We start from the raw sequence: 20,727 nt of genomic DNA, 5'->3' as shown, positions 1-20,727 counted from the left end.
ATCCCATGTCAGATGAAGCTTCATTAAGGATCCATCCTGGCACGGTTGTGGGAATGACACAGGTGGGATCAGGAGTGGCATAAACGAGTAAGGGGAGGCCAACAGAGGGGAGCAGGAGAGCAGAGAGACAATCCAGAACAACTCAGACCCTCCAGCCTTGGTCCTGGCCAAGCTCTCCTCTGCATTGACCAGCTGGACCCAAGGGCTGGCCCAGGGGATGTTGGTAAAGCCCCCCAGAGTCAGACTGGCCCAGGGAATATTGGCCAATCCACTCAGAGCCAGACTGGCCCAGGACAGGCCCAGCTGGGCACGGCTGGCTCAGGAGCACGGCCGGGATGGGCTCAGCTGGGTCCCAAAAGATTCTTTGTAAGCAAAGTGAGGAATTAGGGACAAACCCGGGTTTATTGGGGATGTGAGCTGAGTGAACTCCAGTAGCACCGTGTCTGTCATGTAATGATGGGTCATGGCTGTCCTGGCAAGCTCCTCTCTCCTGTCCACTCCTTTCCACACCAATGTCCACAATGGGGGGGGGATGACAGAATTTTTCAGCGTCCCTTCACTTTATGGAGCGTTTCAGTGTGAATTCATAATTACTGGAGGGGGGGTCTGTCCGCACCCCCAGACGATGCCCGGGGCTCTCTGGGGTGTATAAAAGGGCCGAGCTCCCTGCACAGCTCCATCCACACTTCTCCACTTGACTCTCCTCATCACCCAGGTAAGAGCAGCTCTCCGAAGCCTCTTGGGGCTCTCTCTGTCTCCTTCGATGCAATTCCTCCCTCACACCTTTGCCTCTTTTTCCCAGAAGCCTTTCCAAGTCTCAAGGATGTCCTGCTGTGTCCCCACCTGCGGCGTGGCCACCCCGACCCCTCTGGCTGACACCAGCAACCAGGCCTGCGTGCGCCAGTGCCCCGACTCCACGGTGGTCATCCAGCCCCCGGCCTCGGTGGTCACCTTCCCTGGGCCCATCCTCAGCTCCTTCCCGCAGCAGAGCTCTGTGGGCTCAGCCGGAGCTCCCTTCATTGGAGGCGGCTTCGGCGGCTCCTCCGGACGCCGTGGGGGCTCCGGAGGCTCCGGTGGCTTTGGGGGACTTGGAGGTTATGGAGGATTTGGAGGTTTTGGGGGCAGCTGCGGAGGCTCCAGAAGCTGCGGACCCTGCTAAGTGCCAGCGCCATCCATGATCCAGAAGAGCTCCAGGAACGCGCACAGCCCATCCCTGCACACCAAGGCCCGAAGCAAAGACACACCGACAGACTGACACACCGATAAACCGACAGACATCCCCCGGCCGCTCTCGGAGCCCCGCAGCGATCGTTGCCCGCTCCCGGCACGGCCCCAGCTCGGCTCCTGGTCTGCCCGTGTGCCCCCCACCCCCGGGAGACGCGGGGAGCGCTCGGCCAGGACCTCGCTCCGCTGCCGCCCCCCTACCCCGCACGACAATAAAAGCTGCCTCGCATTGCAATGTTCACTGCCTCTCTTGGCTGCTCTTTGCTCCACACCCTCTGCCCACCCCGGCCTGGAGGGTTCCGGGAGGGTCCCGGGAGGGTTCCGGGAGGGTTCGGGAAGCCCCTCTTGGATACCCCCGAGGGATGCCTGGAGCCCCAGGGCTGTGGGGATTTGGGGAGCAAGTAGAGCCCCCCGAGGGATGCCTGGAGCCCCAGGGCTGTGGGGATTGGGGGGCAAGTGGAGCCCCCTGAGGGATGCCCGGAGCCCTGGGGCTGTGAGGACTGGGGAGCGAGTGTAGCCCCCCAAGGTATCTGGTGATTTGTGGAAACAAAAACTCTACAACTTTTTGAAAGTTGTAAAAATGCTAGTATGTTTATTACAGCGCTGGACGCTTGTGGGAGTCGTTTCTCTCAACAGGACATGTGTACCTCTGGGAATTCCAGATCCTTTTTTATTTCCCTCTCAAATACATATCCTACAGCTTACCCTAACCCCATCACCAGCCCCTGCCCTTTGGACATGCCCCGAGGGATGCCTGGAGCCCCAGGGACGTGGGGTTGGGGGAGGAGGGGAGCCCCCCAAAGGATCCGGTGATCTGCAGAAATAAACTCTACATCTTCTTGAAAGTGGTAAAGCTGGTATGTTTATTACAGCACTGCAGGCATGTGGGAATCGTTTCTCTTAATACGACGCACGTACCTCTGGGATCTCCAGATCCTTTTTTATTTCCCTCTCAAATACATATCCTAAGCTTTACCCAAACCCCACCACCAGTCCCCTGCCCTTGGGAAAAACCTCGAGGGATGCCTGGAGCCCCAGGGCCGTGGGATTGGAGATTGGACGTCCCCAGCTGGGACACACAGAATCAGCTGTGCCCGGGCTCTCGAGCATTGCCCAGGGACATTGAATGGCTCAGTATACACCCAGGAGATGGGAGAGTAGGAAAAAGGCAAGATGAAGGAAAACCAGGAGTCAACATTTCAATGCAAGACAGCTTTTATTGCAGGGGGAGGGCAGGAGGGGCTGGGCAGCAGAGCAGGGTCATGGCCAAGGGCATCCCATGGCCTGGCCCTGGGCACAGCCTGGTCAGCAGCAGCAGCCCCAGGAGAGGCTCTGGCAACACCAGGGCACCAGGAGCCCTGAGGAGATGCTCAGGAATGACAGGGACAAGGCAGAGGTGCTTCCCAAGCTGGCACCAGGCACCAGGGGTGCAGAGCCCGGCCATGTCCAAAGGGTTTTGGTCCACAGGGCGTCAGGTCGGGATGTGCCGGGGTTTGTCCTGGAGCTCTTCTTGGTCTGAGGCTGCGCTGGGGCTGTGGCTGGGACTTAGCAGGGCCCGCAGTTGCCATTGAGGTAGCGGTGGCCGCTGCTCCAGCCACCGTAGCCGCAGTTGCCAAGGCCTCCATAGCCCCAGCCTCCGTAGCCTCCGCATCCCCAACCGCCGTAGCCTCCACGGCCTCCATAGCCCCAACCCCCATAGAGACCACGGCTTCCATAACCCCCAAAACCTCCATAACCTCCATACCCGCCAAGGGCCCCGTAGCCCCCATAGCCCCCGTAGCCCCCACGGCTCCCAAAGGCGCCCCCGGAGCCGGCTCCCACGTAGGGAGCTCCGGCCGAGCCCACGGCGCTCTGCTGCGGGAAGGAGCTGAGGATGGGCCCGGGGAAGGTGACCACTGAGGCTGGGGGCTGGATGACCACCGTGGAGTCGGGGCACTGCCGCACGCAGGGCTCGTTGCAGGTGTCAGCCAGAGGGGCCGGGGTGGCCACCCCACAGCTGGGGACGCACAGGCTGGAGCAGGACATCCTTCGGTTTGGTTGGGAGAGCTGCAAGACAAGGCATGGCCATGGCTCACACCAAGAACTCATCCCAAAGCCCAGTTGCTCTCCCCTGTGTTCCAGGACTCATTCTGGCTCATCCCAGGCATTCTGATCGTAGCCCCATTCCATCCAAATTCCTGCTCACATCCCCTGCTGCCCTCACCATCCCTGAGTCTTGCTTGCGATTTAGAATTAAGAAGACTTTGACATCCAAACTAGCAAAGTCTCAAGCCTCCAAAGCCCTTGGTCCCCTGGTGGAGCCCCAACTATCCCAACTCTGCTCTAGGAGAGCAAGAAGAATCCACAGCCAATGGTTCCTTCCGAAAGCCCCAAAGATTCCCTGAGAAAGCCAGGGATGAAGAAGGAAAGAGGAGGGAAGGCTTGGACTTACCAAGGTGATAAGGCGAGTCAAGCGGTGGAAGGTGGATAGAGCTCTGTGGAGCCCTTGGACCTTTTATACATCTCCCAAAGGGCCTGGGGGCATCACGAAAGGGAGCGGTGGCAAAAAAACCAGGTAATTAGGAATTCACGCTGAAAAGATCATCAAAGAGATAATGATGCAATGCAATTATACACCTCAGCATCAGGGAGATTGGTGTGGAAACGTGCCGTGGACCAATGGGAGGCGATGGGAGGAACACCTGTGGCCCATTATTAGGTGACAGACCCTGCTCTGTCCCTAATCCCTCGCTTTGCTTACAAAGAATCCCGAGCATATTTGGGACATGCCTGTGCCCAGCCCGGCCACTCTGAGCCCCAGACCCCTGTGCCACTGAGGAAGCCTGATTGCTGTGCCCAGCTCAGCCTGACCTGGTCCACGGCCAAAGCCAGTCTGGCTATGGGGGGCTCAACAAACAACCTCTGTGTCAGATCTTGGGGCCAGCTGGACAATGCAAACACTGCAGAAAGGCTCAAGCAGGATCCAGCTTGCAGGCACGGTGCCAGAGGGGCCATAGGGACCTTTCAACTCCTCCGGTGGTGCCCATTGTGTCATGAGGGTTGCGGGCCCTGGCCCACTGATCTCCACCTTCCCTTGGGGTTTGGGGTTTCACCAGTGGAATTTACCTCCACTGTGGGGACATCAAGGGAAACGGGGACATGGAAAACATAATGTACACCAGAATCCCCTAAACGTTACCCTAACCCTAACCCTAACGTTAACCCTAACCCTAACCCTAGCCCTAACCCTAGCCCTAACCCTAACCCTAACCCTAACCCTAACCCTAACCCTAACCCTAACCCTAACCCTAATCCTAACCCAAAGCTCCCGTGGCTTTGGGGGATTCGAAGGTTATGGAGGATTCGGGAGTTTTGGGGGCAGCTGCGGCTGCTCCAGAGGCTGCGGGCCCTGCTAAGCGCCAGCACCATCCATGATCCAGAAGATCTCCAGGAATGCCCGCGTCCTATCCCCCCACGCCAAGGCCCAAAGCAAGGACACACCGACAGACAGACCGACAGACAGACAGACAGACATCCCCAGGCTGCTCTCGGAGCCCTGCAGCGATCGCTGGCCGCTACCGCCACGGCCCCAGCTCGACTCCTGCTCTGCCCATGTGCCCCCCCCATCCCGGGACACACGGGGAGCACTTGGCCGGGGTCCCGCTCCGCTGCCGCCCCCCCCGCCCCGCACGGCAATAAAAGCTGCCTCACATTGCAATGTTCACCGTCTCTCTCGGCTGCTCTTTGCTCTGGGCCCACCGCCAGCCCCCTGCCCTTGGGACACCCCCGAGGGATGCCTGGAGTCTCCAGGCCATGGGGATTGGGGGATGAGTAGAGCTCCCTGAGGGACGCGACAATTTGCGGAAACAAACAAACTCTGAACAGTTTGAAAGTTGTAAACCTGATATGTTTATTACAGCTCTGGACGCGTGTCGGAATTGTTTCACTTAATAGGACATGTGTGCCTTTGCGAACTCCAGATCCCTTTTTATTTCCCTCTCAAATATATATCCATGCAATTTTACAATAGGTTCATACATATTCATTTTACTGATTTTGTGTGACATTTGACGATAATTTTTTCCTTTATCAGAAAGAATTATTGGGTCATTTTGACCCTGCTTTCCATAGCATCATTTCTGTATCAGAGTTCAAGGGGACAGAGTATGAAATAATATCGTCTAAAATGGATCTATATGAGCTTAAAACAAATACGAAATCTCAAACCCAGGGTGTTTTTGGTCTTAATTAGGTAAGAAATTTTTTCAGACAGATCAATAGGCAGTAGAAGGGATGTCAAGGGGATGGGAACTCAAAGCTTCAGCTCCAAGAGCTCCATGGGACTGAACCCTGTGGTCATTCCATGGCGTGGAGAGGAGACTGGGCAAGATCAGCTTGGGTCTGTCTCCTCCATTCCCAGCTGCCACCACCTCCAGGTGGACATGCTAGGACACCTGGGACATGCAGAACTCATCCCGCATTTCCATGCACCTTTCCATGTGACTGACCAGTTCCAGTCCTGTGTGGAAAAGGTTTTACAGTGATTTCTGGGAGCCAGAGAGAAGTTTGAGAAGAGGAGCCATGTTTCTCTCTGAAGGAATCTCCTACCTATGTGCTGGACATAGAAACTGAAAAAGAAAGGAGAAATAAGAGAAACGTGCAAGTGCCGATTGCAATGAGCACTTTGTTTGTCTCTTGTGGCCAATAAGTGTACTTTTAGGAGTTTTGTAAGAATGTACAAAAGCATGCATAGTATAATACAAATGGTTTGAAACATTCTGAAAATGGAGTATTGCTTTGTGTTTGACCATCTCAACTATAACAGCCCAGTCCCAGAGGTGATGTCAGCTTTGCTGCTTGGGCTGAGGATTTGGAAGAGTTTCTGCAAGGCCCTCGTGGCCCTTTCCCATCCTCAGTGAGGGATTTGGGGTTGTCTTGAGTTTCCTGATGCTGGGAGACCATGGGGAGCTAGGGGAGATGACTCCCCCAGAGCCAGCGGGGTTGGACATCCCCAGCTGGGACACACAGAGCCAGCTGTGCTCGGGCTCCAGAGCACTGCCCAGGGGCATTGCAACAGACCAGCACACACCCAGGAGATTGGGCAGTGGGAAAAGGGCAAGATGAAGGAAAACCAGGAGTCAACATTTCAATGCAAGACAGCTTTTATTGCAGGGGGAGGGCAGGAGGGGCTGGGCAGAAGAGCAGGCTCATGGCCAAGGGCATCCCATGGCCTGGCCCTGGGCACAGCCAGGTCAGCAGCAACAGCCCCAGGAGAGGCTCCGGCACCACCAGGGCACCAGAAGCCCTGAGGAGATGCTCAGGCAGGGCAGGGACAAGGCAGAGGTGCTTCCCAAGCTGGCACCAGGCTCCCGAGCTGCAGAGCCCGGCCATGTCCAAAGGGTTTTGGTCCACAGGGATGTGCCGGGTTGTCTCCTGGAGCTCTTCTTGGTCTGAGGCCGCGCTGGGGCTGGGGCTTAGCAGGGCCCGCAGTTGCCATTGAGGTAGCGGTGGCCGCTGCTCCAGCCGCCATAGCCGCAGTTGCCAAGGCCTCCATAGCCCCAGCCTCCGTAGCCTCCGCATCCCCAACCGCCGTAGCCTCCACGGCCTCCATAGCCCCAACCCCCATAGAGACCACGGCTTCCATAACCCCCAAAACCTCCATAACCTCCATACCCGCCAAGGGCCCCGTAGCCCCCATAGCCCCCGTAGCCCCCACGGCTCCCAAAGGCACCCCCAGAGCCGGCTCCCACGTAGGGAGCTCCGGCCGAGCCCACGGCGCTCTGCTGCGGGAAGGAGCTGAGGATGGGCCCGGGGAAGGTGACCACTGAGGCCGGGGGCTGGATGACCACCGTGGAGTCGGGGCACTGCCGCACGCAGGGCTCGTTGCAGGTGTCAGCCAGAGGGGCCGGGGTGGCCACCCCACAGCTGGGGACACACAGGCTGGAGCAGGACATCCTTCGGTTTGGTTGGGAGAGCTGCAAGACAAAGCATGGCCATGGCTCACACCAAGAACTCATCCCAAAGCCCAGTTGCTCTCCCCTGTGTTCCAGGACTCATTCTGGCTCATCCCAGGCATTCTGATCGTAGCCCCATTCCATCCAAATTCCTGCTCACATCCCTTATTGCCCTTACCATCCCTGTGTCTTGCTTGCGATTCGGAATTAAGAAGACTTTGACATCCAAACTAGCAAAGTCCTCAAGTTTCCGAAGCCCTTGGTCCCTGGTATAACCCCAACTATCCCAACTCTGCTCTAGGAGAGCAAGAGGAATCCACAGCTAAAGGTTCCTCCAGAAAGTCCCAAAGATTCCATGAGAAAGCCAGGGATGAAGAAGGAAAGAGGAGGGAAGGCTTGGACTTACCAAGGTGATAAGGCGAGTCAAGCGGTGGAAGGTGGATAGAGCTCTGTGGAGCCCTTGGACCTTTTATACATCTCCCAAAGGGCCTGGGGGCATCACGAGAGGGAGCGGTGGCAAAAAAACCAGGTAATTAGGAATTCACGCTGACAAGATCATCAAAGAGATAATGATGCAATACAATTATACACCTCAGCATCAGGGAGATTGGTGTGGAAACGTGCCATGGACCAATGGGAGGCGATGGGAGGAACACCTGTGGCCCATTATTAGGTGACAGACCCTGCTCTGTCCCTAATCCCTCGCTTTGCTTACAAAGAATCCCGAGCATATTTGGGACACAGCTGTGTTCAGCCCGGCCACTGTGTGCCCCAGACCCCTGTGGCACTGAGGAAGCCTGAGTGCTGTGCCCAGCTCAGCCTGACCTGGTCCACGGCCAAAGCCAGTCTGGCTATGGGGGGCTCAACAAACAACCTCTCTGTCAGATCTTGGGGCCAACTGGACACTGCAAACACTGCAGAAAGGCTCAACCAGGACCCAGCTTGCAGAAACGGGGCCTGAGCGGCCGTAGGGACCCTTCAGGTCCTACAGTGGTGTCCATTGTGTCATGAGGGTTGCAAGCCCTGGCCCACTGATCTCCACCTTCCCATGGGGTTTAGGGTTTCACCAGTGGGATTTGCCTCCTCTGTGGGGACATCCAGGGAAACTGGGACATGGAAACCACAATGTCCTCCAGAATCCCCTTACCCAAACCTAACCTTAAACCTAACCCTAACCCTAACCCTAACCCTAACCCTAACCCTAACCCTTACCCTAACCCTAACCCTAACCCTAGCCCTAGCCCTAGCCCTAACCCACAGCTTCAGTGGCTTTTGGAGATTCGGAAGTTTTGAAGGATTCAGAGGTTTTGGGGGCAACTGCTGCGGGTCCAGACGCTGCGGGCTCTGCTAAGCCCCAGCGCCATCCCTGATCCAGCAGATTTCCAGGAACACCCCGGCCCATCCCCACACGCCAAGGCCTACAGCAAGGACAAACTGAGAGACAGACAGTCAGAGAGACAGACAGACAGACATCCCCTGGCTCCTTCCCTCAGTGCACGGAGCCCCTCAGCAATCGCTGCCCGCTCCTGTCACAGCCCCAGCTCAGCTCCTGCTCTGCCCGTTTCCCCCCCATCCCGGGACACGCAGGGAGGGCACAGCTGGGGTCCCGTTCCACTGCCACCCCCCTGCCCCGCACGGCAATAAAAGCTGCCTCGCATTGCAATGATCACCGCCTCTCTCGGCTGCTTTTTGCTCTGGGCCCACCGCCAGCCCCCTGCCCTTGGGACAGCCTGAGGGATGCCTGGAGGGCCGTGGCCGTGGGGATTGAGGATGAGTGGAGCCCCCCAGGGACCCGGTAATTTACAGAAACAAACAAACTCCACAACTTTTTGGAAGTTGTAAACCTGATGTGTTTACTACAGTGCTGGACGCATGTAGGAATTTTTTCTCTTAATAGGAAATGAAAACCTCTGGGAGCTCCAAATCCTTTTGTATTTCTCTCTCAAATACATATCCATGCTATTTTACAATAGGTTCATACTTGTTAATTTTACTGATTTTGTGTGACATTTGCCGATAATTTTTTCCTTCATCAGAAAGAATTCCTGAGTCATTTTGACCCTGCTTTCCATAGCAGCCTCTCTGTTTCAGAGTTCAAGGGGACAGAGTATGAAATAATATTGTCCAAAATTGATCTATATTAAATTAAAGCAAATATGAAATCTCAATACCAGGGTGTTTTTGGTCTTAATTAGGGAATACATTTTAAGTCAGATCACTACTCAATAGAAGGGACCTCAGAGGGATGGGAACTCAAACCTTCTGCTCCAAGAACTCCATGGGACTGAACCCTGTGGTCATTCCATGGTGTGGAGAGGAGACTGGGCAAGATGTGCTTGGATCTGTCTCCTCCATTCCCAGCTGCCACCACCTCCAGCTGCACATGCTAGGACACCTGGGACATGCAGAACTCATCCCGCATTTCCATGCACCTTTGATGTGACTGACCAGTCCCAGTCCTGTGTGGAAAAGGTTTTACAGTGATTTCTGTGAGCCAGAGAGAAGTTTGAGAAGAGGAGCCGTATTCATCCCTGAGAGAATTTCCTACCAAGGTCCTTGACACAGAAACCAAAAAAAGAAAGAAGAAATAAGAGAATCCTGCAACTGGCAATTCCAATGAGCACTTTGTTTGTCTCTTGTGACCAATAAGTGTAAATTTATGAGTTTTCTAAAAATGTATAGAAGCATGCATAGCATAATACAAATAGTTTGAAGCATTCTGAAAATGGAGTATTGATTTGTGTTGTGACTATCTCAACCAAGACAGCCCAGTCCCAGAGGTGATGTCAGCTTTGCTGCTTGGGCTGAGGATTTGGAAGAGTTTCTGCAAGGCCCTCGTGACCCTGTCCCATCCTCAGTGAGGGCTTTGGGATTTTCTGCGTTTCCTGCTGCTTGGAGAACACAGGCACCTGGGGGGGATGAGCGCCCCAGAGCCAGCAGTGTCGGACATCCACAGCTGGGACACACAGAGCCAGCTGTGCCCGGGCTCCAGGGGCATTGCAACAGCCCAGCACACACCCAGGAGATTGGACAGTGCGAAAAAGGCAAGATGAAGGAAAACCAAGAGTCAACATTTCAATGCAAGACAGCTTTTATTGCAGGGGGAGGGAAGAGAGGCTGGGCAGCAGAGCAGGGTCATGGCCAAGGGCATCCCATGGCCTGGCCCTGGGCACAGCCAGGTCAGCAGCAGCAGCCCCACGAGAGTCTCTTGGACCACCAGGGCACCAGGAGCCCCTCGGGAATGCTCAGGAAGGGCAGGGACAAGGCAGAGGTGCTTCCCAAGCTGGCACCAGGCACCCAAGGTGCAGAGCCCAGCCATGTCCAAATGGTTTTGGTCCACAGAGCGTCAGGTCGGGGTGTGCCAGGGTTTCTCCTGGAGCTCTTCTTGGTCTGAGGCGGGGCTGGGGCTGGGGCTTAGCAGGGCCCGCAGTTGCCATTGAGGTAGCGGTGGCCGCTGCTCCAGCCGCCATAGCCGCAGTTGCCAAGGCCTCCATAGCCCCAGCCTCCGTAGCCTCCACATCCCCAACCGCCGTAGCCTCCACGGCCTCCATAGCCCCAACCCCCATAGAGACCACGGCTTCCATAACCCCCAAAACCTCCATAACCTCCATACCCGCCAAGGGCCCCGTAGCCCCCATAGCCCCCGTAGCCCCCACGGCTCCCAAAGGCACCTCCGGAGCCGGCTCCCACGTAGGGAGCTCCAGCCGAGCCCACGGCGCTCTGCTGCGGGAAGGAGCTGAGGATGGGCCCGGGGAAGGTGACCACTGAGGCCGGGGGCTGGATGACCACCGTGGAGTCGGGGCACTGACGCACGCAGGGCTCGTTGCAGGTGTCAGCCAGAGGGGCCGGGGTGGCCACCCCGCAGCTGGGGACGCACAGGCTGGAGCAGGACATCCTTCGGTTTGGTTGGGAGAGCTGCAAGACAAGGCATGGCCATGGCTCACACCAAGAACTCAACCCAAAGCCCAGTTGCTCTCCCTTGTGTTCCAGGACTCATTCTGGCTCATCCCAGGCATTCTGATCCAAACCATATTCCCTTCAAATTCCTGCTCACATCCCTTACTGCCCTTACCATCCCTGAGTCTTGCTTGCGATTCGGAATTAAGAAGACTTTGACATCCAAACTAGCAAAGTCCTCAAGTTTCCGAAGCCCTTGGTCCCCTGGTATAACCCCAACTATCCCAGCTGTGCTCTAGGAGAGGAAGAGGGACCCACAGCCAAAGGTTCCTTCAGAAAGCCCCAAAGATTCCCTGAGAAAGCCAGGGATGAAGAAGGAAAGAGGAGGGAAGGCTTGGACTTACCAAGGTGATAAGGCGAGTCAAGCGGTGGAAGGTGGATAGAGCTCTGTGGAGCCCTTGGACCTTTTATACATCTCCCAAAGGGCCTGGGGGCATCACGAGAGGGAGCGGTGGCAAAAAATCCAGGTAATTAGGAATTCATGCTGACAAGATCATCAAAGAGATAATGATGCAATACAATTATACACCTCAGCATCAGGGAGATTGGTGTGGAAATGTGCCATGGACCAATGGGAGGCGATGGGAGGAACACCTGTGGCCCATTATTAGGTGACAGACCCTGCTCTGTCCCTAATCCCTCGCTTTGCTTACAAAGAATCCCGAGCATATTTGGGACATGGCTGTGCCCAGCCCGGCCACTCTGTGCCCCAGACCCCTGTGCCACTGAGGCAAGCGTGCCCAGCTCAGCCTGACCTGGTCCACGGCCAAAGCCAGTCTGATTCTGGGGGGCTCAACCAACAACCTCTGTGTCACAACTTGGGGACGCCTGGACAATGCAAATCCTCCAGGAAGGCTCAAGTAGGACCCAGCTTGCAGAAACAGAGCAAGAGGGGCCATAGGGACCTTTCAGCTCCTCCAGTGGTGTCCATTGTGTCATGAGGGTCGAGGGCTCTGTCCCACTGATCTCCACCTTCCCTGGGAGTTTGGATTATCACCAGTGGGACCTGACTCCTCTTTGGGGCCATCAAGGGAAACGGGGACATGGAAACCACAATGTCCACCAGAATCTCTTAACCCTAACCCTAACACTAACCCTAACACTAATGCTAACCCTAACCCTAACCCTAACCCTAACGCTAACCTTAACCCACAGCTCCGGCGGCTTTGGGGGATTAGGAGGTTATTGAGGATTCAAAGGTTTTGGGGGCAGCTGGGGAGGCTCCAGAAGCTGCGGGCCCTTCTAAACCCCAGCGCCATCCCTGATCCAGAAGAGCTCCAGGAACGCGCACAGCCCATCCCACATGCCAAGGCCTACAGCAAGGACACACCGACAGACTGACAGACAGACAGACATCCCCCAGCTGCTCTTGGTGCCCCGCAGCGATCACTGCCTGCTCCCGGCACGGCCCCAGCTCGGCTCCTGCTCTGCCCGTGTCTCCCCACCCCCGGGACACGTGGGGAGCGCTCGGCCGGGGCCCCGTTCCACTGCCGCCCCCTGCGCCGCACGGCAATAAAAGCTGCCTTGCATTGCAATGGTCACCGCCTCTCTCGGCTGCCCTTTGCTCTGGGGCCACCACCAGCCCCCTCCCCTTGGGAGCCCTGGTGCCATGGGGATTGGGGGATGAGTGAAGCCTCCCAGGGACCCGGTGGTTTGAGGAAACAAACAAACTCTACAAGTTTTTGAAAGTTGTAAACCTGGTATGTTTATTACAGCTCTAGACTCATGTGGGAATCATTTCTCTTAATAGGACGTGCGTACTTCTGGGAAGTCCAGATCCTTTTTAATATCCGTCTCAAACACATATGAATGCAATTTTACAATAATTTCATGCATATTCATTTTATTGATTTTGTGTGACATTTGACGATAATTTTTTCCTTTATCAGAAAGAATTTCTGGGTCATTTTAACCCTGCTTTCTGTAGCAGCCACTCTGTTTGTTTCAGAGCTCAAGGGGACAGAGTATGAAATAATTTTGTCTAAAATGGACCTATATGAACATAAAGCAAATATATAATCTCGAACCCTGGGAGTTTGAGGTTACATATTTTGATGTTAATAAGGGAAGAAATTTTCAGACAGATCAATACGCAATAGAAGGGACCTCAGAGGGATGGGAACTCAAAGCTCCTGCTCCAAGAGCTCCACGGGACGGAACCATGTGGTCATTCCATGGTGTGGAGAGGAGACTGGGCAAGAAATGCTTGGGTCTGTCTCCTCCATTCCCAGCTGCCACCACCTCCAGCTGCACATGCTAGGACACCTGGGACATGCAGAGCCCATGGTGCATCTCCCTGCACCTTTCCATGTGACTGATCAGTCCTAGCCCTGTGTGGAAAAGGTTTAACAGTGACTTCTGTGAGCCAGAGAGAAGTTTGAGAAGAGGAGCCATATTCATCCCTGAGAGAATTTCCTACCAAGGTCCTTGACACAGAAACCAAAAAAGAAAGAAGGAGAAATAAGAGAAACCTGCAACTGCCAATTCTAATGAGCACTTGGTTTGTCTGTTGTGACCAATAAGTGTAAATTTAGGAGTTTTCTAAGAATGCATAAAAGCATGCATGGTGTAATAAGAATGGTTTGAAGCCTTCTGAAAATGGAGTGTTGTCTTGTGTTGTGACCATCTCAACCAAGACAGCCCAGTCCTAGAGGTGATGTCAGCTTTGCTGCTTGGGCTGAGGATAAGGAAGAGTTTCTGCAAGGCCCTCGTGGCCCTGTCCCATCCTCAGCGAGGGCTTTGGCATTTTCTGCATTTCCTGCTGCTTGGAGAACACGGGGAGTTGGCGGGGATGAGCTCCCCAGAGCCAGCAGGGTCTGACATCCCCGGCTGGGACACACAGAGCCAGCTGTATCTGGAGTCCAGGGCACTGCCCAGGGGCATTGCAATAGCCCAGCACATACCCAAGAGATTGGGCAGTGCGAAAAAGGCAAGGAGAAGGAAAACCAGGAGTCAACATTTCAATGCAAGACAGCTTTTATTGCAGGGGGAGGGTAGGAGGGGCTGGGCAGCAGAGCAGGGTCATGCCCAAGGGCTTCCCATGGCCTGGCCCTGGGCACAGCCTGGTCAGCAGCAGCAGCCCCAGGAGAGGCTCTGGCACCACCAGGGCACCAGGAGCCCCTCGGAGATTCTCAGGCAGGACAGGGACAAGGCAGAGGTGCTTCCCAAGCTGGCACCAGGCTCCCGAGCTGCAGAGCCCAGCCATGCCCAAGAGGTTTGAGTCCACAGAGCATCGGGTCGGGATGTGCCGGGGTTTCTCCTGGAGCTCTTCTTGGTCTGAGGCGGGGCTGGGGCTGGGGCTTAGCAGGGCCCGCAGTTGCCATTGAGGTAGCGGTGGCCGCTGCTCCAGCCGCCGTAGCCGCAGTTGCCAAGGCCTCCATAGCCCCAGCCTCCGTAGCCTCCACGGCCTCCATAGCCCCAACCCCCATAGAGACCACGGCTTCCATAGCCCCAGCCTCCAAAACCTCCATAGCCCCCAAGGGCCCCGTAGCCCCCATAGCCCCCGTAGCCCCCACGGCTCCCAAAGGCACCCCCGGAGCCGGCTCCCACGTAGGGAGCTCCGGCCGAGCCCACGGCGCTCTGCTGCGGGAAGGAGCTGAGGATGGGCCCGGGGAAGGTGATCACTGAGGCTGGGGGCTGGATGACCACCGTGGAGTCGGGGCACTGACGCACGCAGGGCTCATTGCAGGTGTCAGCCAGAGGGGCCGGGGTGGCCACGCCGCAGCTGGGGATGCACAGGCTGGAGCAGGACATCTTTGAGATTGGGAAAGGCTTCTGGAAAACCCCCAGGGAAGAAAGAGGTAAAGTGTGAGGAAGGAATTTCCCAGAGAGAATTCCCCAAGAAGCTTCGGAGAACTGCGCTTACCCAAGTGATGAGAGGAGTCAAGTGGAGAAGTGTGGATGGAGCGGTGCAAGGAGCTCAGCCCTTTTATACACCCCAGAGAGCCTGGGGCTTCAGGAAAGGGGGTGGCGACAAAAAAACTCCGAGTAATTAGGAATTCAGGCTGACAAGCTTCATCAGAGAGATAATGTTGCAAGATAATTCCATGACATCCCCTCCTTGGGGACACAGGTGTGAAAACGTGTCCTGGGCATGTAGGAAGTGATGGGAGGGACAGCCATGACCCATCATTACATGACAGACACGTTGCTGCTGCAGCTCACTCAGCTCACATCCCCAATAAACCCAGGTTTGTCCCTAATCCCACACTTTGCTTACAGAGAACAATTCCCGGCATCTTGCCGCAGCTTTGAAGCACTGCCCCAGCCATCACCCCTGTCATTATCGCCCTTTTACGGGCTGGTAAACAGAGGCAGCAGCAGCTCCGGCGAAGCAGAAGCCACTCTCGGGGTGTCTCCCAAATCCCACCCACTGCCAGTGGCAGCAAAAATGTTCATGGCCAGGTTTTGGGGTCCCCTGACATGTCTGTGAATTGTTAGGGTTAGGGTTAGGGTTAAGGTTAAGGTTGGGGTTAGGGCTAAGGTTAGGGTTAGGGTTAGGGTTAAGAAGTTCTGGAGATCATAGTGTTTTCCATGTCCAATTTTCCCTTGATGCCCCCACAGAGGGGTACAGATCTCATTGCTGGAACCCCAAACCGCAGGGAAGGTGTAAATCATGGGGATACAGCCTGGGACAACCGTGTCAGAGAAGAAACAATGGGAGGAGCTGAAGGGTCCCTGTGGCTTCTCCGGCCCCATTTCTGCAAGCTGGGTCCTGCTGGGGCCCTCCTGGAGGGTTTGAATGGCCCAGCTGGCCCTAAAGCCTGACAGAGGGGGTGTTGGCCAAGTCCCCCAGAGCCAGACTGGGACTGGCCATGGCCCAGGACAGACCCAGCTGGGCACAGCTGGCTCAGGGCCATGGGGGACTGGGGGTCAGGGTGGCAGAACAGGGCACAGCCGTGTCCCAAAGGATGGTCGGGTTTCTTTGTGAGCAAAGCGGGGCATTAGGGACAGAGCAGGGTCTGTCACCTAATAATGGGCCACGGGTGTTCCTCCCATCACCTCCCATCCGTCCGGGACACGTTTCCACACCAATCTCCCTGATGTTGAGGTGTAAATTGAATTGCATCATTATCTCTTTGATGAAACTTGTCAGCATGAATTCCTAATTACCTGGTTTTTTTTGCCACCGCTCCCTCTTGTGATGCCCCCAGGCCCTTTGGGAGTTGTATAAAAGGTCCAGAGGCCCCACAGAGCTCTATCCACCTTCCACCGCTTGACTTGCCTTATCAACTTGGTAAGTCCAAGCCTTCCCTCCTCTTTCCTTCTTCATCCCTGGCTTTCTCAGGGAATCTTTGGGGCTTTCTGGAGGAACCTTTGGCTGTGGGTTCCTCTTGCTCTCCTAGAGCACAGCTGGGATAGTTGGGGTTATACCAGGGGACCAAGGGCTTTGGAAGCCTGAGGACTTTCCTCGTTTGTATGTCAAAGTCTTCTTAATTCCCAATCACAAGCAAGACTCAGGGATGGTGAGGACAGCAGGGGATGTGAGCAGGAGCTTGGATGGAATGGGGAGCAGTTCAGAATGCCTGGGATGAGCCAGAGTGGGTCCTGGAACATGGGCAGCTGGGCTTTGGGATGAGTCCTTGGTGTGAGCCATGGCCATGCCTTGTCTTGCAGCTCTCCCAACCAAACCGAAGGATGTCCTGCTCCAGCCTGTGCGTCCCCAGCTGTGGGGTGGCCACCCCGGCCCCTCTGGCTGACACCTGCAACGAGCCCTGCGTGCGTCAGTGCCCCGACTCCACGGTGGTCATCCAGCCCCCGGCCTCAGTGGTCACCTTCCCTGGGCCCATCCTCAGCTCCTTCCCGCAGCAGAGCGCCGTGGGCTCGGCCGGAGCTCCCTACGTGGGAGCCGGCTCCGGGGGTGCCTTTGGGAGCCGTGGGGGCTACGGGGGCTATGGGGGCTACGGGGCCCTTGGCGGGTATGGAGGTTATGGAGGTTTTGGGGGCTATGGAAGTCGTGGTCTCTATGGGGGTTGGGGCTATGGAGGCCGTGGAGGCTATGGCGGTTGGGGATGCGGAGGCTATGGAGGCTGGGGCTATGGAGGCCTTGGCAACTGCGGCTACGGCGGCTGGAGCAGCGGCCACCGCTACCTCAATGGCAACTGCGGGCCCTGCTAAGCCCCAGCCCCAGCGCGGCCTCAGACCAAGAAGAGCTCCAGGAGAAACCCCGGCACATCCCTGTGGACTAAAATCTTTTGGACATGGCCGGGCTCTGCACCTTGGGTGCCTGGTGCCAGCTTGGGAAGCACCTCTGCCTTGTCCCTGTCATTCCTGAGCATCCCCGAGGGGCTCCTGGTGCCCTGGTGGTGCCGGAGCCTCTCCTGGGGCTGTTGCTGCTGACCTGGCTGTGCCCAGGGCCAGGCCATGGGAAGCCCTTGTCCATGAGCCTGCTCTGCTGCCCAGCCCCTCCTGCCCTCCCCCTGCAATAAAAGCTGTCTTGCATTGAAATGTTGACTCCTGGTTTTCCTTCATCTTGCCTTTTTTGCACTGTCCAATCTCCTGGGTGTGTGCTGGGCCATTGCAATGTCCCTGGGCAATTCTCAGGAGCTCGGGCACAGCTGGTTCTGTTTGTCCCAGCTGGGGACGTCCAATCTCCAATCCCACGGCCCTGGGGCTCCAGGCATCCCTCGAGGTTTTTCCCAAGGGCAGGGGACTGGTGGTGGGGTTTGGGTAAGGCTTAGGATATGTATTTGAGAGGGAAATAAAAAAGGATCTGGAGATCCCAGAGGTATGTGTGTCCTATTAAGAGAAACGATTCCCACATGCCTGCAGTGCTGTAATAAACATACCAGCTTTACCACTTTCAAGAAGATGTAGAGTTTATTTCTGCAGATCACCGGATCCTTTGGGGGGCTCCACTCCTCCCCCAACCCCACATCCCTGGGGCTCCAGGCATCCCTCGGGGCATGTCCAAAGGGCAGGGGCTGGTGATGGGGTTAGGGTAAGCTGTAGGATATGTATTTGAGAGAGAAATATAAAAGGATCTGGAATTCCCAGAGGTACACATGCCCTGTTGAGAGAAACGACTCCCACAAGCGTCCAGCGCTGTAATAAACATACTAGCATTTTTACAACTTTCAAAAAGTTGTAGAATATTTGTTTCCACAAATCACCAGATACCTTGGGGGGCTACACTCGCTCCCCAGTCCTCACAGCCCCAGGGCTCCGGGCATCCCTCAGGGGGCTCCACTTGCCCCCCAATCCCCACAGCCCTGGGGCTCCAGGCATCCCTCAGGGGTTGTCCCAAGGGCAGGGGGCTGGCAGTGTGCCCGGGGCTCCTTTGGGGCTGCAGAGAGGAGCCCGGAGCGGGCAGGGATGGGCAGAGACCCCATTCCAGGGACTGGGCAGGGTCCGGCTCGGGGGGACTCTGCTGCGGGGCTGGCGTGGCCAAGGACGGGCAGGAAGAGCCCGGGCAGCTGTCGGGGGCTTCTGACCCACCGTGTCCAAGAGGGGCTTCCCGAACCCTCCTGGAACCCTCCCAGGACCCTCGTGGAACACTCCAGGAACCCTCCCAGGACCCTCGTGGAATCCTCCAGGCCGGGTTGGGCAGCGGGTGTGGAGCAAAGGGCAGCCGAGAGAGGCGGTGAGCATTGCAATGCGAGGCAGCTTTTATTGTTGTGCAGGGTAGGGGGGCGGCAGCGGAGCGAGGTCCTGGCCGAGAGCTCCCCGCGTGTCCCGGGGGTGGGGGGCACACGGGCAGACCAGGAGCCGAGCTGGGGCCGTGCCGGGAGTGGGCAACAATCGCTGTGGGGCTCCGAGGGCGGCCGGGGGATGTCTGTCGGTCTGTCGGTGTGTCAGTCTGTTGGTGTGTCTTTGCTTCGGGCCTTGGTGTGCAGGGATGGGCTGTGCGCGTTCCTGGAGCTCTTCTGGATCATGGATGGCGCTGGCGCTTAGCAGGGTCCGCAGCTTCTGGAGCCTCCGCAGCTGCCCCCAAAACCTCCAAATCCTCCATAACCTCCGAGTCCCCCAAAGCCACCGGAGCCTCCGGAGCCCCCACGACGTCCGGAGGAGCCGCCGAAGCCGCCTCCAACGAAAGGAGCTCCGGCTGAGCCCACAGAGCTCTGCTGCGGGAAGGAGCTGAGGATGGGCCCGGGGAAGGTGACCACCGAGGCCGGGGGCTGGATGACCACCGTGGAGTCGGGGCACTGGCGCACGCAGGCCTGGTTGCTGGTGTCAGCCAGAGGGGTCGGGGTGGCCACGCCGCAGGTGGGGACACAGCAGGACATCCTTGAGACTTGGAAAGGCTTCTGGAAATAGAGGCAAAGGTGTGAGGGAGGAATTGCATGGAAGGAGACAGAGAGAGCCCCAAGAGGCTTCGGAGAGCTGCTCTTACCTGGGTGATGAGGAGAGTCAAGTGGAGAAGTGTGGATGGAGCTGTGCAGGGAGCTCGGCCCTTTTATACACCCCAGAGAGCCCCGGGCATCGTCTGGGGGTGCGGACAGACCCCCCCTCCAGTAATTATGAATTCACACTGAGACGCTCCATAAAGTGAAGGGACGCTGAAAAATTCTGTCATCCCCCCCCCCATTGTGGACATTGGTGTGGAAAGGAGTGGACAGGAGAGAGGCGCTTGCCAGGACAGCCATGACCCATCATTACATGACAGACATGGTGCTACTGGAGTTCACTCAGCTCACAGCCCAAATAAACCCAGGTTTGTCCCTAATCCCTCACTTTGCTTACAGAGAACAATTCCTGACATCTTGCAGCAGCTTGGAAGCGTTGCCCCAGCCATCACCCCTGTCATTATCGCCCTTTTACTGGCCCGTAAACAGAGGCAGCGGCAGCTTGGGCAAAGCAGAAGCCACTCTCGGGGTGTCTCCCAAATCTCATCCACTGCCAGTGCCAGCAAAAATGTTCATGGCCAGGTTTTGGGGTCGCCTGACACGTCTGTGAATTGTTAGAATTAGGGTTAGGTTTAGGGTTAAGGTTAGGGTTAGGGTTAGGGTTAGGGTTAGGGTTAGGATTAGGGTTGGGTTAGGCGAGTGTTCGTGTTAGAGTAAGGTTTGCCGGGTTCTGGAGAACATTGTGTTTTCTATGTCCCCTTTTCCCTTGATGGCCTCACATAGGGGGCGTATCCCACTGGTGGAACCCCAAACTACTAGGGAAGGGGAGAGTGTTGAGGCAAAGCCCTCATCAGCCATAACAGAGGGGACAGCATGGGTCGCCTGAAAGTTCCCTGTGGTTCCTCCAGCCACGTGTCTGCAAACTGGGTCCTAGTTGAACCCTCCTGGGGGGTTTGCATTGTTCTGGTGGCCCCAAGATCTGACACAGGGGGTGTTGGTTGAGCCCCCCAGAGTCAGACCGGCCCTGGCCGTGTACCTGGACAGGCCCAGCTGGGCTTGGCTGGCTTAGAGTCACGGCCAGTCTGGGCACTGCAATGTCCAAAGGATTCTTTGTAAACAAAGTTAGGGATTAGGGACAAACCTGGGTTTATTGGGGCTGTCAGTCGAGTTCCAGCAGCACCGTGTCTGTCATGTAATGATGGGCCACTGCTGTTCATCCCATCCGTCCAGGCATGTTTGCACAGCAATATCTCCAAAAAGAAGATGACAAACAACTATTCCCCATCATTAGCTGGGCCATTTAACTTGTCTGCTTGAATTCCTAATTA

At 56.4% G+C, this 20,727-nt stretch overlaps 7 protein-coding genes across 7 annotated transcripts; 2 read left to right on the top strand and 5 right to left on the bottom strand.

Moving 5' to 3' along the window:
• The first annotated feature begins 823 nt into the window (after nt 1-823).
• LOC131095072 (claw keratin-like) lies at nt 824-4,619 on the top strand. The gene is made up of 2 exons (XM_058042659.1): nt 824-1,118; nt 4,534-4,619. The coding sequence occupies exons 1-2, from the start codon at nt 824-826 to the stop codon at nt 4,617-4,619; spliced, it is 381 nt and encodes a 126-aa protein (XP_057898642.1).
• On the bottom strand, nt 2,770-3,249 carry LOC131095258 (claw keratin-like). Its single transcript, XM_058042922.1, has one exon. It carries the CDS (start codon nt 3,247-3,249, stop codon nt 2,770-2,772), a length of 480 nt encoding a protein of 159 aa, XP_057898905.1.
• A 2,058-nt stretch (nt 4,620-6,677) lies between the features above and the next one.
• On the bottom strand, nt 6,678-7,157 carry LOC131095255 (claw keratin-like). The gene has a single exon (XM_058042919.1). The coding sequence runs from the start codon at nt 7,155-7,157 to the stop codon at nt 6,678-6,680; it is 480 nt and encodes a 159-aa protein (XP_057898902.1).
• A 3,414-nt stretch (nt 7,158-10,571) lies between these two features.
• Nucleotides 10,572-11,051, bottom strand: LOC131095257 (claw keratin-like). Its single transcript, XM_058042921.1, has one exon. The coding sequence runs from the start codon at nt 11,049-11,051 to the stop codon at nt 10,572-10,574; it is 480 nt and encodes a 159-aa protein (XP_057898904.1).
• A 3,021-nt stretch (nt 11,052-14,072) lies between these two features.
• LOC131095262 (claw keratin-like) lies at nt 14,073-14,867 on the bottom strand. Its single transcript, XM_058042929.1, has one exon. The coding sequence runs from the start codon at nt 14,865-14,867 to the stop codon at nt 14,415-14,417; it is 453 nt and encodes a 150-aa protein (XP_057898912.1). The 3' UTR covers nt 14,073-14,414.
• Nucleotides 14,868-16,751: 1,884 nt separating this feature from the next.
• Nucleotides 16,752-17,231, top strand: LOC131095256 (claw keratin-like). Its single transcript, XM_058042920.1, has one exon. It carries the CDS (start codon nt 16,752-16,754, stop codon nt 17,229-17,231), a length of 480 nt encoding a protein of 159 aa, XP_057898903.1.
• Nucleotides 17,232-19,003: 1,772 nt separating this feature from the next.
• On the bottom strand, nt 19,004-19,339 carry LOC131095071 (claw keratin-like). Its single transcript, XM_058042658.1, has one exon. The coding sequence runs from the start codon at nt 19,337-19,339 to the stop codon at nt 19,004-19,006; it is 336 nt and encodes a 111-aa protein (XP_057898641.1).
• Nucleotides 19,340-20,727: the final 1,388 nt, after the last annotated feature.

The sequence above is a fragment of the Melospiza georgiana genome, chromosome 33 (genome assembly GCF_028018845.1).
Source record: "Melospiza georgiana isolate bMelGeo1 chromosome 33, bMelGeo1.pri, whole genome shotgun sequence".
Taxonomy (NCBI): Eukaryota; Metazoa; Chordata; class Aves; order Passeriformes; family Passerellidae; genus Melospiza; species Melospiza georgiana.
Note: the sequence above shows the minus strand (reverse complement) of the source record. Positions and strands in the feature narration are given on the sequence as shown.